Genomic DNA, 17,383 nt, shown 5'->3' on the forward strand with positions numbered 1-17,383 from the left:
AAATGATAAGCTCGGTTTTGGATGGATTTAGTTTGAGGAAGTGGTGAGACATCCAGACCGATATATCTGATAGTAAATTAGTGATACGTGTGGATGACATCCAATGTTCTAGGAGGTTGGGAATTAGATCAATATACATAGGTCAACGCATTTCACTGGATCACTCGCTTCTTCAGGACCTTCCACCTAGAATGTTCTCATGTACAATTAAAATAATGCTCCACTTCAAAATTGATATGAAGATACGGAGGAAGCCGCACCAGATAAGTCCCCCCCCCCCCCCCGGCCCATAGGGGAGGTAAATGCCCACCGTTAGGACCAAACTAAAGAAAAAGCACAAAGAAGAATAACTAATAAGGAAGCCTAATAAACATACAGAGGGGGGAGACCAAAAACTACATCACCCCAATCCAACTATGAATAAGTTGAGTCATCTTTGTGCCTCAAATAAAATTTCAAGTTCTTACCCAATGCCATTTTAGCATTATTCCTCACACTTAAAGAATGCTATTGGACAGATGTTAGATAGATCAATAGCCCACTCTGAAAGAAAAAATGTATATAAAGGATTCAAACAAATGAATCAATCAAGGCCTCATCAAAAGTTCGCCATTTTCAAACAAACTTACATGTGGGAGCACTCCCTGCTGGATTTGAGCTGGATTTGAGCAGACTATTGATCTAGCTAATACCTGTGTCTAATACCATACTTTAAGTTAGAGGTATAAAGCTCAAATAGCTTTGGTTTGGTCCTGACGGTGGGCATTTACCTCCCCATGGGCCTGGGGGGGGGGTACTTATCTGGTGCGGCTTCCTCTGTATTATTGAATTAATATCAATTTTGAAGTAGAGTGTTGTTTTAATTGTACATGGGAACATTTGAGGTCTAAGGTCCTGAAGAAGTGGGTGAACCTGTGAAATGCATTGACCTATTGATCTAATAGCCAACCTTCTAGAACATTAGATTAAGTTGGTTGATGTCATGACCTCTGAATTTGCAAGCTAATATAAGATGGTTTATTAAAATTGACTATTTTTTACCTTTGTGTACGAAATACGTTCTAATACAAACTTTTTTATATCATGCAATCTTGTTGAAGTCCCATTTTTGGAATGGCTAGTCTTGGTATGTTGGTAGGTATGGCAGGTTCCCTTTCCCAGGTGTACACACAGCTTCATCCTGAGGCTGTGGTTGGCTTCAATGTTGACATCCTTTCGCAAACGTTTCATTATGCTGGATGTGCCTGTGCAGTGACTCCTTATAGACTTCTACTGGACCACCTCCTAAGTGTCTCCCACCTGCCCTCTTCTCCTTGATGCATAGTTACCTTTATAATGACTTGGCAGCTGCTGGTGACTGTCGATATGACAGGTCCCCCTTACCAGGTGCATACACAGCTGCATCCCAGGACTGTGGTCCACTGCAGTGCTGACATCTTTTCACAAACATTTCCACATGTACAGTTGATCCCTATAGACCTCTCTTGGACCATCTTCTAAGTGTCTTCTACCTTGGCAGAATTTTGTAGAAAGACAAAGAATATTTCATTGAAGAATGATCTTATTTTGGTGGACTGTGACTGTGTGATGGAGGTAAGTACACATCAGGTGAGCGTTAGGTGGGGCAAAAAAGATAAGTGTGCTTTGAAATTGCACTTTTATAATAAAGAGAAACTTAGGTGCATTTTAGCAGGTTTGGAACAATTACGTCAGGGCTCAAATTTCAAGTCCTGAGCTACTAGCCAGGCCTTAAGAGTTTCTCGCCACCAGTTGCCACACCCAACCCTACCCTGCCTCGCCTATAATTCCATCCCTAAACATGCCCTCCTAAATTATCTCATTAAATTACACTGTTAAATGTTGTATGCAGAATTAAGTTACAAAAATATTTATCAATTCTTTAAAAAATTTAACTTCAAGCATATTTTATTGATCTGACTGGGATAAATAAAATAAGGATAAAATATGATTGGCTACTACAGGCACTGGAATCATCATTACTGCCTTGTTAAGTAAATATACACTACATACAGACTGTAGGGTTGAGAGGTGGGCTATGCTAAGTTACTAGGCGGGAGTGACACCTTCTTTCTAGGGTTCTCACCGACCCCATCCTTAAAGCTCCACTCATACTTGTGTTCATATGTGTTTTGTAAACTCATGCAAAATTGCGTATGTGTGCATTTAAAAAAACATGCTAAAACCACATCACGTTTGCTGTGCCATTCGTTGTTAATGGCATCCCAAACACCACAAGCTGACATGTGTTTTTCTGTGTGCAAAAATGTGAAAGCACTGTAAAATACATGGTGTTAAAAAAAAAAAAAAAAACAATGCAGAAAAATTTCGATGAGCTACTTATGTAGGGTATCCCCATTTAAATGAATGGGCTGCCCTATGCATGTTGTGCATAAAACGCTAGGCTAGGTGTAAACGGGGCCTAATAGCAACCATTCAGAAGCCAGTACAGTTGGTATGGCTACTGCACTGAGTGACTAGGCCAACTGTCTGTACATCCTCACACTACAGAGACAAGAACCTGAACACTCCTGCAGTATTTCTAGTAACCAAACAGAGCCTGCCTTACATTGGTGTGGTCTCAGTGAGCTGAGTTCTGATAGGCTGCTATGGGTGGCTGCACTGTGCTCCACTTCATATTTGAATAAGGTAGGTAGGAGTGTGAGTCAGTAGGTTAACAGCCTGCACCCATCATCCCTGTACATTGCCTGCCTGTGCAAACTTACACACTCGGACATGTCTCTCTCTCTCTCTGATGGTCTTCCCAACGTCTCGGTTCTCACTTCTCCCCCAGTAGGCTGTTACCCGAAGTTTGCATTCTCGCTGCCGACTCTTCTTCCTCCTCCTCGCTGCCCTGGGACGTGCATCTTCTCTGCCGCCTCAAGTCCGGCATGTAAGTGAGGAGAGAATCCGCGGGGCTGTGGTGGAAACTACACTTCCCAGTGTGCAGCGCAGCTCACAGAGCCCTCCATAGAGATGACTGGGGAGGCAGCTTGTCTAAAGCCGAGCAGACCCGCCCCCAGCCCGAGCCAAGCGGATCCACCACCATCTGAGCCGAGCTGGAACACTCGCCCTCAATTAAATTCCACTCGCAAAATGTGAACAGGCGAGTGGAAATTTTGAGGGCTGATTACATAACATTAACCCGAAAGAGCCATTATACAAGACTTTTATGGGGTTGCTGTTCCATATTTGTGGTCATCTCTATATCTGGGAATCAACATCCTTGTTAAATTACTTCTGAGACAAGCACAGTTAGTGAGGGGAAATCCTTAGCTTACCCTGCCTTACTTCTCCTTTTTTTGGTGCAAGTCTACCTACAGTTTAGGACCTAACCTAAACCGTAGACTTGCTCTAAGAGGGAGAAGTAAGGCAGGGTAAGCTGTGTCCCTGTTGGGGAGATTTCCCCTCACCTCCTGTTCTCTCTGACATCAGTCAGTAGGCAGAAAGGTCACCCAGTGTAGATGAGTAGTCTAATCTGGTATGGCGGTTCTTTTTTTAAGGCAGCTCTCAAGCACCCACAGGGCCATGGGGTAACATCTTGAAGCTTGTAGAAGACAGTGCTAAGATATTCTTGACCATCCAGATAAGGTTTTCTTCAGCACAGAGTAATAGTAGATAAAAGCAAGCAAAGACCTGCAATTTGGAGACCACTGCTCTGGGTGGACAAACCTACAGAATTCCTGGCTGGATTTGCTTCCAAAGAAAGGACTTAGTAACATTTTCTGTGAAGTGCAGTATCCTCATACAAGCGAATAGGAAAGTTGGAGTATCCCATACCACCCTATTCCCATCCCAAGTTCTTCAAAATTAAAAATCCAAAAAGACCAACCCTAGGCTGATTATTGACCGGGAGAGACTGGAATGTTGCTGTGTGCCTGGCTGCCTCTGCACTGCTTTGGGAAAGAACAAGCTAATCTACAGCAGCCCCTTGGGGGGTAACTCTACATCATAGGTGCTCAACCTGTGGCACTCCAGCTGTTGTGAAACTACCATGTGAAAGTCCCATTATGCCTCTGCCTCTGGGAGTCATGTTTGTAACTGCCAGCGCCTTGCAATGCCTCATGGGACTTTTATGGGACTTTTATTTCCACTACAGCTGGAGGGCCACCAGTTGAGAACCCATGCTCTACATCAGAGGTCTCAAACTGGCGGCCCCACCAGCTGTTGAGGAAGTACAAGTCCCATTATGCCTCTGCCTATTGGAGTAATGTAGGTAAATGTTAGCCTTGCAATGCCTCATGGGAATCGTAGTTCTACAACAGCTGGAGGGCCACAAGTTGAGAACCCACGCTCTACATCAGAGGTCTCAAACTGGAGGCCCCATAGCTGTTTAGGAAGTACAGCTTTAGGAGGGCCACCAGTTTGAGACCCCTGCTCTACATGAACATCAACTGTGATGTATAAACTTTATCTGGACCATCAACAATATTTTGCTGCTTTCTCCTGTGAACTTCAAGTAATAAACCCAGACAGAGGTTCTCACACTTCCACACATCATCCGAAATCAAAACTTCTCTCTTGATTAGGGCTTTAGGTTCCTTGTGGAAATTTTGCAATTTCATCATCTAGGGAATGAAAACACCTTTTTGGTTGGCGAGCCAGTCAGCCATCTGCCGGTAAGAATATAACATTCCTTTACTGTGGAGAAAGCAATTTTCCATGTGAGTAAATTACAAGAATTTGTAAAAATGATCAGGTCATTTCTTATGTATTAATCATAGTACATTCCTGAGCCGTCTCGACAGATTTGTTAATGGATATTGAGAATTAAATGTAACTGCCAGCAGAGTCGTGATTAGGTGCAGCGTACAGCCCGAGAATACATTAGGCAACGTACAGCACTTCTAAAGAGCCGAGGAAATTGCTTCATTTCTGGGCAAATTGTAAATCTGTAACTGATCAGACTAATTTAACAAAATGAAAAAAAGTTGTCATTTTATTCCTGAGGGGTGACGACAAAAAATGAGTCATTCTTTATAATATATCTGTGCTTGTTTTTTTAAGTATTCCTATCAGGGATTTTTGTTTTTGGGCGGTGTGGTTAGAAGGGTCCAGTAAAACATTTATCTCACTTGGTGATTTGTTTAAAATATTTTTTTTGATTAAGAATATTCGATACATCCAACACGTTTCCAGGGAAAGGCCACCTTCTTCAGGGCTTGTCATTCAGTCTGAGCGAAATTCATTAGAAAGACTGCATTAAAGGATAAAGATATTTTCCAGGCAGATCTTCGCTTTTCATAATAAATAGAAGCATTTTCCAGTGTCATTTCTGGCCCAGCCATCCCAGCATGCTTCTCTCTTACTTACCGTATCCAAAGAGAGGGCCAATGCTACCTATAGGCAAGGTAGGCTTCGGCCTAGAGCGCACATACATCCAGTCCCAGCCAGTGTGGGAGCTCATACCCCAAACCCCTGCCAGCATCGACCCCCCCCCCCCACGGTCCCGCAGAGCTATCTCTGACTGTGGCTTTAGTGGTGGTGAGTGCTCCCTCACTCCTCCTTGCCCCCTCCCATCAATGTACCGCCCCCGATCCCACAGGGATACTCCTGACTGCGGCTTTAGTGTTGCTGAGTGCTCCCTCCCCCTTGCCCCCCATCAATGTACCACCACCCGATCCCACAGGGCTACTCCTGACTGCGGCTTTAGTGTTGCTGAGTGCTCCCTCCCCCTTGCCCCCCATCAATGTACCGCCACCCGATCCCACAGGGCTACTTCTGACTGCGGCTTTAGTGTTGGTGAGTTCTCCCTCCCTCCTTGCCCCCCCCATCAATGTACTGCCCCCCTCTCAGTGTCACCGCTTTGTGGTGCACTTTCTCCTGCCAGCAACAGCTCCCCCCCCCCCCTTTACCGCAGTACTAATGATTTTTGCCTGCCACTTCACCGGTGACAGTGCTCCCTCCGCCCCCTCACCCCTAGTTAATGCAGCGCTAGGTTAATGAAGACTGAATGCTGCAGCTCACTGCACTGTGTGCTCTGGGAAAGGATCGCGGGTGGCCAGCGGACCCGCTGATTGGCATCCCCTGTGTCCAATCAGTGTGCGATCGCGCCTCTGGCGGCGCGCGCGTGCCTCAGAGTGTCTATTGCATGAAACAACATACAGGTACGTTGTTTCATGCAATAGAACCGAATACCGCAGTAAAAGTGCATTAGACGGTCTGCAATGGTACTCTAATAACACACAATATTTATTTGATTTCAGAAATATGTTTACAGTTCGAATTCGAATGGGATTTGTAAAATTCAATTTGAATTTCGGAAATTCGGACAAATTTTGTTTCGTTATTCGGAGCATTAAGTAAGCTTCGTTTATACTGTAATTCGGATATTCGGACATATTCAGTGCTTTAAGTGGCCCAAAAAAGGTGCCGGTATGGGTCCCCACAGAGCACCCCCCCTGACCTGGGCTGGGACTCCGGAGCAGGGGGACTCACTGGTGGTGACTGGTCTGGCTCTGGAGTGGGAAATATTCTTGGGGGGGGGGGGGCAATTGAGGGTGCAGATGTCCAAAATGAGCGTACTGGTACGCTAAGGCGCACGGAGAGGTGGCGGTATGCTCAAGAGCCATATTTGGAAGTGGCGGAACTGAGTACCAGTGCATACCTGCCCACTTAAAGCACTGGACATATTCGAATCTCCGAATAACAAAAAATTTGTACAAATATTTATTTGGAATGAAGCAAACGGCACATGTCTAGTGATAGGGTGTGTTCACCACTCTAGACCACACCTCCCTCATTACAATACCACCTCCCACCCACTTCCTAAACAATCTGATTGTACAATCTCCTTTTAGATCTCCCATAAGCTATGTAGTACAAGGGCCTGTTTGATTTGATAAAAATGTATTGGATTGGTCAGGCGTGTCCCCCTATTCCAGTCAATGGGCTGCACTATGTGTGATGAGTGAAAACGCATAGGACATTTTGTGATATAAACCGAAAAAGGCCTGCAAATTTGTGAAAAAAAAAAAAAAAACAATATATTTTACTTTATGCTATAAAACATATCCAATAGAAAAAATCTCTTCATAAATTTTGCCCAATATGTATTCTACTCCATGTGTTTGATAAAAAGTGTATATTGATTGGCTTGTGTGAAAGTTATAGCATCTACAAACTATGATATATAATGGAATTTTTAATATTTTTTTTTACACTACTAATGGTGGCGATCAGCGACTTGGGACTAATGGGACTGCGATAGTGCGGCTGGAAATCCGATACTAACTGATGCTGGGGGAAACTGACTGACTGAGTGATCAGTGATAATACTGAATACTGGCGCTAAATAAATCATGTATTCTAATAATAATAATAATATTATATATATTAAAATTAGGGCAGACTCCTTTGGTCTTTTTTTGCCGTCACTTTTCTAAAGTTTTGGGTTCTAGCAGCCAGAATCCAATCCTAAGGAAGGGGTATTTCTAACTGGTCCTTCTTCTTGTCACCTACTAGACTCTAATTGGACGGGGCGAGTGGCGCTTTCACCTTTGTTTCTGATCTTTCTGATCTTCAGGTCTGTTAGGAGGAACAGACACACAAACTGCTATCATTTCTAAGAGATTGTAGAAGCCCTCTCAGAACTGATCTGTAGATGTTGGGTGGAGTTGTCTTTTAATGAACTCCGTGCAGCGATCGGCCGCTCCTCAGATGTTTTATACAGGAGCGTCTATTGAGCTGTTTGTCTTTTTTTTTTTTGTCTCCAGTCTTCACGCGAGGAGCGCACTCAGCACACCAGAGATTTGCAGATCATTGAAGCGTACAGAGAGCGCACCAAAGCAGAGTGTATCTCCGGTATGCTGAATCAGGCCATTACCTCAAATTACACCGTCTACGCCACTCTGGGCACCGCGGAATTCTTCGAGTTTCAGCTGAAAAACCCGTACAACGTGCAGTACACCGTCTCCATAGAGACCGATCACGCAGACCTCAGGTAAGACCTTTCCTGTCCCGGTTCTCCTCTTCCTAAAGAGGACCTATCATCTATACACAGCTGTGCAATGATTGGTGAGGACATGTCAAAGCTACAGAGCTTAGTCTAAGCCAACCACTCCTTGTCACTCTCATAACTTCACAGTGGGCCTAGAGCCAGATACACACTCACCAGCCACTTTATTAGGTACACCTTGCTAGCACCGGTTTGGACAGCCTTTTGCCTTCATTCCTCATAGCATAGATACAACAATGTGTTGGAAACATTCCTCAGAGATTTTGGTCCATAGTGACTGTAACTGATCAACTGGTACCCCGACTGGGTACCTCTGTTGACGGATGCTCCTAGTGCTTCCCGAGGGCTCCAAGTACTCCACCAGACACTATAACCACCTCAGACCCCACGAACCCGCCGCAGCTTGGTTGGGGTCTCGCCATCTCTCTCCTACCCACCCTGGACCTACGGCAAGGTTCCAGTGGGTGAACCTCTCTTTCCCCAGAGATGAAGCAGGAACAAGAACAAGCTCTTACAAAAGCTTAGTGAATATTCAAGGGAGTATGAAGAGCATAGCAATCCCTTGTAGCATATTCCCCCTATAAGAGACAGGACTCTAGATTGAGGGTGAAGTAGAACTCAAGGTTTAATGGTACAGCTGCTCTTTTATACAGTTTTCCCCCACAAGGTAACTGCCCAGGTGGACCATGTGGGGAGCAGGAAATGACGTTCACAATCCAATAAAAACAGAGTTTTACACTCAGTCCCTCCCATGCAATGTACACAAGTACTCCACCAGACACCATAACCACCTCAGACCCCACGAACCGCCGCAGCTTGGTTGGGGTCTTGCAATCTCTCTCCTACCCACCCTGGACCTACGATAAGGCTCCAGGTTCCAGTGGGTGAACCTCTCTTTCCCCAGAGGTGGAGCAGGAACAAGCTCTTACAAAAGCTTAGTAATTATTCAAGGGAGTATGAAGAGCATAGCAATCCCTTGTAGCAGATTCCCCCTATAAGAGACAGGACTCTAGATTGAGGGTGAAGTAGAACTCAAGGTTTAATGGTACAGCTGCTCTTTTATACAGTTTTCCCCCACAAGGTTACTGCCCAGGTGGACCTTGTGGGGAGCAGGAAATGAAGTTCACAATCCAATAAAAACAGAGTTTTACACTCAGTCCCTCCCATGCAATGTACACAATCCCTCCCATCTGCCTGATTACATTATCATAGGCAGATGAAATTGTATACAGAAACCGAATTAACCTGAACTAATTATCTAGCCATCTGGACAGAACAATGTGAGGTCATTAACATTTAACAATGGGACAGGCAGACTTAACACAATACACACACAATAGGGAGAGCCTGTCTGACTTTGAAGGACATGGAACAGAAGCCAATGTGATTAGCTCTTTCTATGAACATGTTCAGAATCAAACAGCTGACAAATATTACTGTCCCACTTGAAGCGATTCAAACTATTAAGTATCTGTCTTTCACTCCCAGTGACGGTGAATACCGTCACAGTGACATGATAGCATCACGCAGTTGCTGCAGCTTTGTCAGCTGCACATCCATGATGCCAAACTCTGTTCCACCACATCCCAAAGGTGCTCTATTGGATGAGATGTGGGGAGTGTGGAGGCCATTGGAGGACAGTGACCTCATTGTCATGGTGAAGAAACCAGTGGTGAGATGATTGGAGCTTTGTGACATGGTGCATTATCCTGCTGGAAGGAGCCATCAGAAGATGGGGACACTGCAGTCATAAAGGGATGGACATGGTCAGCAACAATACTCAGGTAGGGCGTGGTGTTTAAACCATGCTCAATGGGTACTAAGGGGCTCAAAGTGTGCCCCAGGAGGGAATCTGGACCAGAGAGTCAGCAGAGGACATCCAAGTAGGATAGGTCCCCACCAATAAGAGATCTGCAAGGCCAGTTGACTGTCCTTGCTGTAAAGTAAGGTAGTCACCAACATGTGGTGAGTGTGGAGTGATTATATGTCACGTGGTGAACATACAGAATACATTCTGGGAAGAAACCACAAATTATCTAATATTGCACAAAAGACTTTTATGTTTGCACAGTGTCACTTTATTTGTTTTTTTAGAATTATTTTGGCACATTGATTGTTTTTTCTTTAGTAAAGATATTCACAATATATAAAAGTATATTCCTCTTGAGATGACATTGTCAGTCGTGGAGAAGGCATTCGTTATTGATGTGATTGGTCTGTGTTTCTTTCAGGGTGATCGTGGACACGCAGGAGTGGAGACATTTTAAAGAACTGACAAACACAGAAACCCCCATAGAGGAGAATATGTTTCACATCGATCAGCAGAGTCCTTCACCGCAACTCTACCTGAGACCCAAAGAGACCGTCTATGTTCCCTTCAGATACCAGACCTTCTCCTTGGACCATACCACTATGCTGCAGGTGGGGGAGGTTATACATGCTAGACCATACCACTATGCTGCAGGTGGGGGAGGTTATACATGCTAGACCATACCACTATGCTGCAGGTGGGGGAGGTTATACATGCTAGACCATACCACTATGCTGCAGGTGGGGGAGGTTATACATGCTGCTAATAAACCTCATTTATCAGCATATCCTGAACAAGAACTGTCTGGTATACAATAAACTCTTATGTGCAATGAACGGCGCTGTGAAAATAACAAAAACGTATAATATTAAATATCCACTTCAGCTCCGGATGATTTTACCCCCTTCATGACCAGGCCTATTTTGGTTATTTAGCACTGCGCTACTTTAACTGGTAATTGCGTGGTCATGCGACACTGTACACAAACAAAATTTATATCTTTTTTTTCACACAAAAAGAGCTTTCTTTTGATGGTAATTGATCACCACTGGGTTTTTTTTATTTTTATTAAATAAACAAAAAAAGACAGAATTAAAAAAAAAAAAAAAAAAAATATATATATATATATATATATATATATATATATATATATATATATATATATATACATCATTTTTCTTTTTTTTTTCAATTAAAAAAAAAAAAACCCGGAAAAAGGCAGCGACATAAGGGTATCCCTCGATGCCTGTAGGAGCCACCCTGTCGCAGAATATGTACTGAGGTGGGTCAGCAAGTGGTTATAAAAAAATTACAAAAAAATAATTTATTATATAATATAAAAGTACAAAAAAATGACAAAAAAAACTCAATGATGAAACTTTATCAAATTTTGTACGGAGCCATTTGTTTCCAATTTTGCACAATTTAGGCCTGGAGATTAGTTACAACCCCCAAACAATATATATTTTCTGAAAGCAGAGACCCTAGAGAATAAAATTTGATAGTTACATTACCACAATGGTTTATCAAAAACATCTGTTCAGTAAAAAAAATACACTAAAGTCAGGGAAATTAGGTGCAAAAACAAACCTGTCAGTCCTGCCATAAATTCAGGTTGAAGTTAATCAGTGAGTGGTGAACAGAGCATAACTCTCAGTTGATATATGAAATCTGTACTTTGTGTTTTATCTTCTGATGCAGAGTCCTGGAGCTTCCACTTCTGGCAAGGACATTGGAGCATTATCCCAGTACAAACCCAACACCATGACTTCCAAAATGATTAAGGTAACACATGATGTGAATATGAGAACATGTCTTTGCATACAATGTGTATGTACAGTGCCTTGTACGTCCGGCCCCCTAATCTACATGCAGGGCGCCGGACACATAGACTTCAATGGGGGGTTTTTTGTTTTTTTTTTAGCCATGTGATTAGAGCCAGAGGCTCTAATAGGCTATTAGAGATTGATCTCATTTTCCTGTGTAAAGTCTCCCACGTTGCTCAGTATGGGTGATGCATACCGTGGTGCTCTCTAGCATAGTGAGGGATCCAGACATTGGCTATAATGGTGTATAGAACTCTGCTTAATACTGCCACCTGTGTTCATTCTGGGCAGGTCTCCTTTAAGACGTCAGACGGAAAGCATATCGCCATCCTTCGGGTGAATGTGGAACCTCAACCTCACGTTGTCGATCAGACGTTCCGATTTTACCACCCGGAGTTGACGTTCTTGAAAAAGTCCATCCGACTGCCGCCATGGTATTCCCTTCCAGGTACGAAGATGACCTCTCACTTTTGAAAGGGAATTCAAATGTCTTTTTTGTGATTGTAAACCTTTTTTATTTTAAATAACAAACATGTTATAGTTACCTTACCTGCTCTGTGTAATGGTTACCTCCTTTTCTGGGGTCTCCGGCTGGCACTCCTGGCCCCACCTCTTTGGTGAGTTCCCCACATACGAAGCCACTTGTACAGGCTTGATCTTGAGCCGTGCCATCTGCGTCTATAGACACAGATAGCGTTGCTCAGCCCCATCTCTGCTCTCTCATTACAGGATTTGATTGACAGCAGTAGGAGCCAATGGCTTCTGCTGCTGCCTCTGTGTCCTGTGAGGAGGGAGAGAGCTGGGAGAGCCGCTGTTGTTTTGCACAGCGCTGTATTGAGATCCAGGTCAGGTAAGTATAACGGGGAATTAGGGTGATCCTGAGCACAGAAGGTTTTTTTTACCTTAAAAAGTTTCTTCATCCTGTTTGAGGGAAAAAATTAAATCTCAGGAGCTACGACGTCTGTAGCTGCTGACTTTTAATAAATGGACACTTACCTATATTACCTATCCAGGAATCCAGCTCTGTCCTCACCCAGGCCGGTTCTTCGCTGATCTTTGGGTCACCGACATCTTAACCATCTCTGGACCGGAAGGATTTGCCCCCTTAATGACCAGACCATATTTTGCGTGCGATTCGGTACTGCATTACTTTAACGGAAAATTTCGCAGTCGTGCGACGCTGTACCCAAATAAAATTGATGTCCTTTTTTCCCACAAATAGAGTTTTCTTTTGGTGTTATTTGATCACATCTGTGATTTTTATTTTTTGCCCTATAAACAAAAAAAGGGCGACAATTCTGGGGAAAAAAAAAACAGTATTTTTCACTTTCTGCTATTTAATATTCCCAAAAAAATTTAAAAATCAAAATTTTTTAACATTTTAGGCCAATTTGTATTCAGCTACATATTTTTGGTAAAAAAAATCCAAATAAGCGTATTTTGATTGGTTTGCGCAAAAGTTATCACGTCTACAAACTAGGGGAAAGATTTATGTCATTTTTATTTATTTATTCTTTACTAGTAATGCCGGCGATCTGCGATGTTTAGCGGGACTGCGACATTGCGGCGCACAGATCGGACCCCTAACTGACATTTTTGACACTTTGGGGGGGACCAGTGACATTACTACAGTAATCAGTGCTAAAAATATGCACTGTCACTGTACTAATGACACTGGCAGGGAAGGAGTTAACACAGTGGGTGATCAATGGGTTAAATGTGAGCCTAGGGGCGTGTTTCTAACTGGCGGGGTGTGGCTTGTGAAATGATCATAGAGACCTGTGATCCTATATAGAAGGATCACAGGCGCTCTGTGATCATTCCAAGGAGAAGAACGGTCGGCTGTGTTTACAACATCCGCCCGTCCTTCTCTCTCAGCGGGGAGCAACCGCGGGTGTCAGGCGAAAATCGGAGCCGCCTGCCAATTGGGGGCATGAGTGCGCAGCCGGCGGCGCGCTCGCCCCCTAGCTGCAGGCGCGCGACCGACGTAGCCCTAGGTCGGTTCGCGCAGGAGGGCCGCCTTGCCGCAGTATATATGCGGTGGGCGGTCCGGAACCAGCTAAGATAAAAATCCTTCTGTGTGCAGCAGCACCCCTAGTACTTACATGAGCTCCCTCCCTATCCAGCAATGTCCACGAGTGCTTCAACCGTCCGGGGCTCTCTCTCCTGATTGGCTGAGACACAGCAGCAACGCCATTGGCTCCCACTGCCGTCAATCAAAGTCAGCTAGCCAATCAGGGGAGAGAAGGGGTGGGGCCAAAGGGCAGCTCCATGTCTGAATAGATAAACGGAGCTGCAGCTCGGCTCTGGTGCCCCCATAGCAAGGTGCTTGCTGTGGGGGCACTCAACAGGAGGGAGGGGCCAGGAGCTCCTGCCAGGGACCCGAGAAGAGGAGGATCGGGGCTGCTCTGTGCAAAACCAACTGCATAGGGGAGGTAAGTAGAACATTTTTATTTTAATAAAAAAAAAAATCACTTTAAGGTAAAAAAAAAACCTTCAGACATAGAGATAATAACTCAAATTCTGTAAATTCTTGTCTTATTGTCAGCTTATAGTTAAAAAAAAACATAAACCGGGGATTGTTTAAACCAATCAAAATAAAGGAGAACAGGTGGAGATGTATAAATGTCATCGCCCCATTGGATCGCAGCGTTCCTATTTCTTGTTGCGCTGAAACATACAAATATGAAATGTTTTTATCCCAGGAGCTCCAGTTGGAACGCCGGGAGGAGAACCGGAACTGTTTGCCCGCTGCAGTGACCCCAACGTTATCTGTGACACCAAGAAACTGGTAAAGTGAAAATCTCTCCTTATTCTCCTCTAAGTGTCAGAGAGCATTTCTTATTGTAAAATTGTCAGCAAGAATTCTGCAAACAGGAAACCTCCTAACGCATTCCGGATTACATCAGAGGCGGAGGCCTCCTATTAATGTAGAATACCAGCTAATGCCTAACTGGTCTTAATATGCCCCCCCCCCCCCCCCCGCCCAACACCTTTACTAACCAACCTGTGAAAAAAAAGATGTACAGTATATACATTCTTTCTCCCTTGAGGGAGGGGCCAGGAGCGCCGGCGAGGGACCCGAGAAGAGGAGGATCTGCCTGCTCTGTGCAAAATCATAAATTTTCAAATCACAAATAAATACATAAGGGGGGATATGATCTCCATGTATAAATATATAAGGGGGGATATGATCACCATGTATAAATACATAAGGGGGGATATGATCACCATGTATAAATACATAAGGGGGGATATGATCACCATGTATAAATACATAAGGGGGGATATGATTTCCATGTATAAATACATAAGGGGGATATGATCTCCATGTATAAATACATAAGGGGGGATATGATCTCCATGTATAAATACATAAGGGGGGGATATGATCTCCATGTATAAATACATAAGGGGGGGGATATGATCTCCATGTATAAATACATAAGGGGGAATATGATCACCATGTATAAATACATAAGGGGGGGATATGATCTCCATGTATAAATACATAAGGGGGGATATGATCACCATGTATAAATACATAAGGGGGGATATGATCTCCATGTATAACTACATAAGGGGGGATATGATCTCCATGTATAAATACATAAGAGGGGATATGACCTCCATGTATAAATACATAAGGGGGGATATGATTTCCATGTATAAATACATAAGGGGGGATATGATCTCCATGTATAAATACATAAGGGGGGATATGATCTCCATGTATAAATACATAAGGGGGGATATGATTTCCATGTATAAATACATAAGGGGGGATATGATTTCCATGTATAAATACATAAGAGGGGATATGACCTCCATGTATAAATACATAAGGGGGGATATGATTTCCATGTATAAATACATAAGAGGGGATATGACCTCCATGTATAAATACATAAGGGGGGATATGATCTCCATGTATAAATACATAAGGGGGGGGTGATCACCATGTATAAATACATAAGGGGGGGATATGATCTCCATGTATAAATACATAAGAGGGGATATGACCTCCATGTATAAATACATAAGGGGGGATATGATTTCCATGTATAAATACATAAGGGGGAATATGATCACCATGTATAAATACATAAGGGGGGATATGATCACCATGTATAAATACATAAGGGGGGGATATGATCACCATGTATAAATACATAAGGGGGGGATATGATCTCCATGTATAAATACATAAGGGGGGATATGATCACCATGTATAAATACATAAGGGGGGATATGATCACCATGTATAAATATATAAGGGGGGGGGGATATGATCTCCATGTATAAATATATAAGGGGGGGATATGATCTCCATGTATAAATGCATAAGGGGTCCATATAGTGAATTTGGTGTTGAGTTATTCACTTAAAGGTCATCACAGAGGACAAGGGGGCGCTCTTTACATCTAGAGGAAAAGAGATTTAAACTCCAAATACAGAAAGGTTTCTTTACAGTAAGAGCTGTAAAAATGTGGAATAGACTCCCTCAGGAGCTGGTTTTGGTCAGCTCAGCAGATTGTTATAATAAAGGCCTGGATTCTTTCCTAATGTACATATTATAACTAAATACTAACATTTATGGGTAAAGTTGGTCCAGGGAATATCCGATTGCCTCTCGGGGGATCAGGAAGGATTTTTTTTCCCCTGCTGTAGTAAATTGGATCAGGCTTTGCTGGGGTTTTTCGCCTTCCTCTGGATCAACTGCGGGTATAGGATTGTGTATATGGATTGTATGGTTGGGGAGGGTATAGGATTGTGTATATGGGATTGTATGGTTGGGGAGGGTATAGGATTGTGTATATGGGATTGTATGGTTGGGGAGGGTATAGGATTGTGTATATGGGATTGTATGGCTGTTTTATTTTTTGTCCTTTTATTGGTTGAACTGGATGGACGTGTGTCTTTATTCCACTAGAATATGTAACTATATATGTATCTCAGATTTGCTGTATATTTAGCTGTTTATCTGGTGTTAGGATTTATTGCAATCTGTCTGGATATAAATAAAGGAAAGTAGGAAAATTGGAAAGTCATTGCTGACTCTTTCCTGGGTTATCCTCTTTATCTTCGCTACATTTGTGATAATATAATTGGGTTTTTTTCTTTTTCTTTTTCCTGGATCTATCCCTTTAAATTAGCCATGTAGTTTCTCTGTGTGAATTACATGTGATATTTATTTCTGACATTCTAAAGTCCCATTTCAGAGATTTTTTTTCCCCAGGAAAGTCCGGGCTAATCATTCAGTCAACGTGATGCGCTAGAAGTGCACTCAATAATACTGTAGTGATGATATAAATAAAGAGTCCATATAAATAGTCCACTGTGATCGTGTTCAACTTCAACAGATGGTGCATAAGTGATCAAATCAACAATTCCAATCTTGTGGGAAACATACACCCATAGTGAAATCCCTCCACCAGACAGATTGGCCTCTCACCTCAGTAGGGACCCAAACGGGCCAGCATACGCCTATATGAGGGTATAAGACTCCTAGGGTTGACTCTCCAGCTGCTCACCTCCGGAGGTCCCGGGACATGTAGTAAAATAATAATAAAGGCAGATCTAATGCTCTCAGTATATACACTGTGGTAGGCTTTATTAAGAAAAATTAGGCAACTCACATGTTCATGGCACTCAGCCGTGCCTGCTAGTAAAGCGAAAGCGTTATCCACTGGGAGAGAGAATCTGCGTCGGCCACGCAAGCTCCGCCCACCCTATACGCGTTACGTCAGAGCGTAGGGCTCCGTTGACTTA

At 43.3% G+C, this 17,383-nt stretch overlaps 1 protein-coding gene across 1 annotated transcript in view; it reads left to right on the plus strand.

Moving 5' to 3' along the window:
• LOC309568384 (nephrocystin-4-like) overlaps positions 1–17,383 on the plus strand; it is a 350,057-nt gene that overhangs the window by 296,452 nt on the left and 36,222 nt on the right. The window contains exons 19-23 of the mRNA XM_082274044.1: positions 7,734–7,960; positions 10,207–10,396; positions 11,487–11,570; positions 11,903–12,059; positions 14,317–14,402. Of these exons, the coding sequence (XP_082130170.1) occupies positions 7,734–7,960; positions 10,207–10,396; positions 11,487–11,570; positions 11,903–12,059; positions 14,317–14,402 (744 nt within the window). The remainder of the gene's footprint in view (positions 1–7,733; positions 7,961–10,206; positions 10,397–11,486; positions 11,571–11,902; positions 12,060–14,316; positions 14,403–17,383) is intronic.

This window comes from Pelophylax lessonae (genome assembly GCF_965119305.1).
Source record: "Pelophylax lessonae genome assembly, chromosome: 12".
Taxonomy (NCBI): Eukaryota; Metazoa; Chordata; class Amphibia; order Anura; family Ranidae; genus Pelophylax; species Pelophylax lessonae.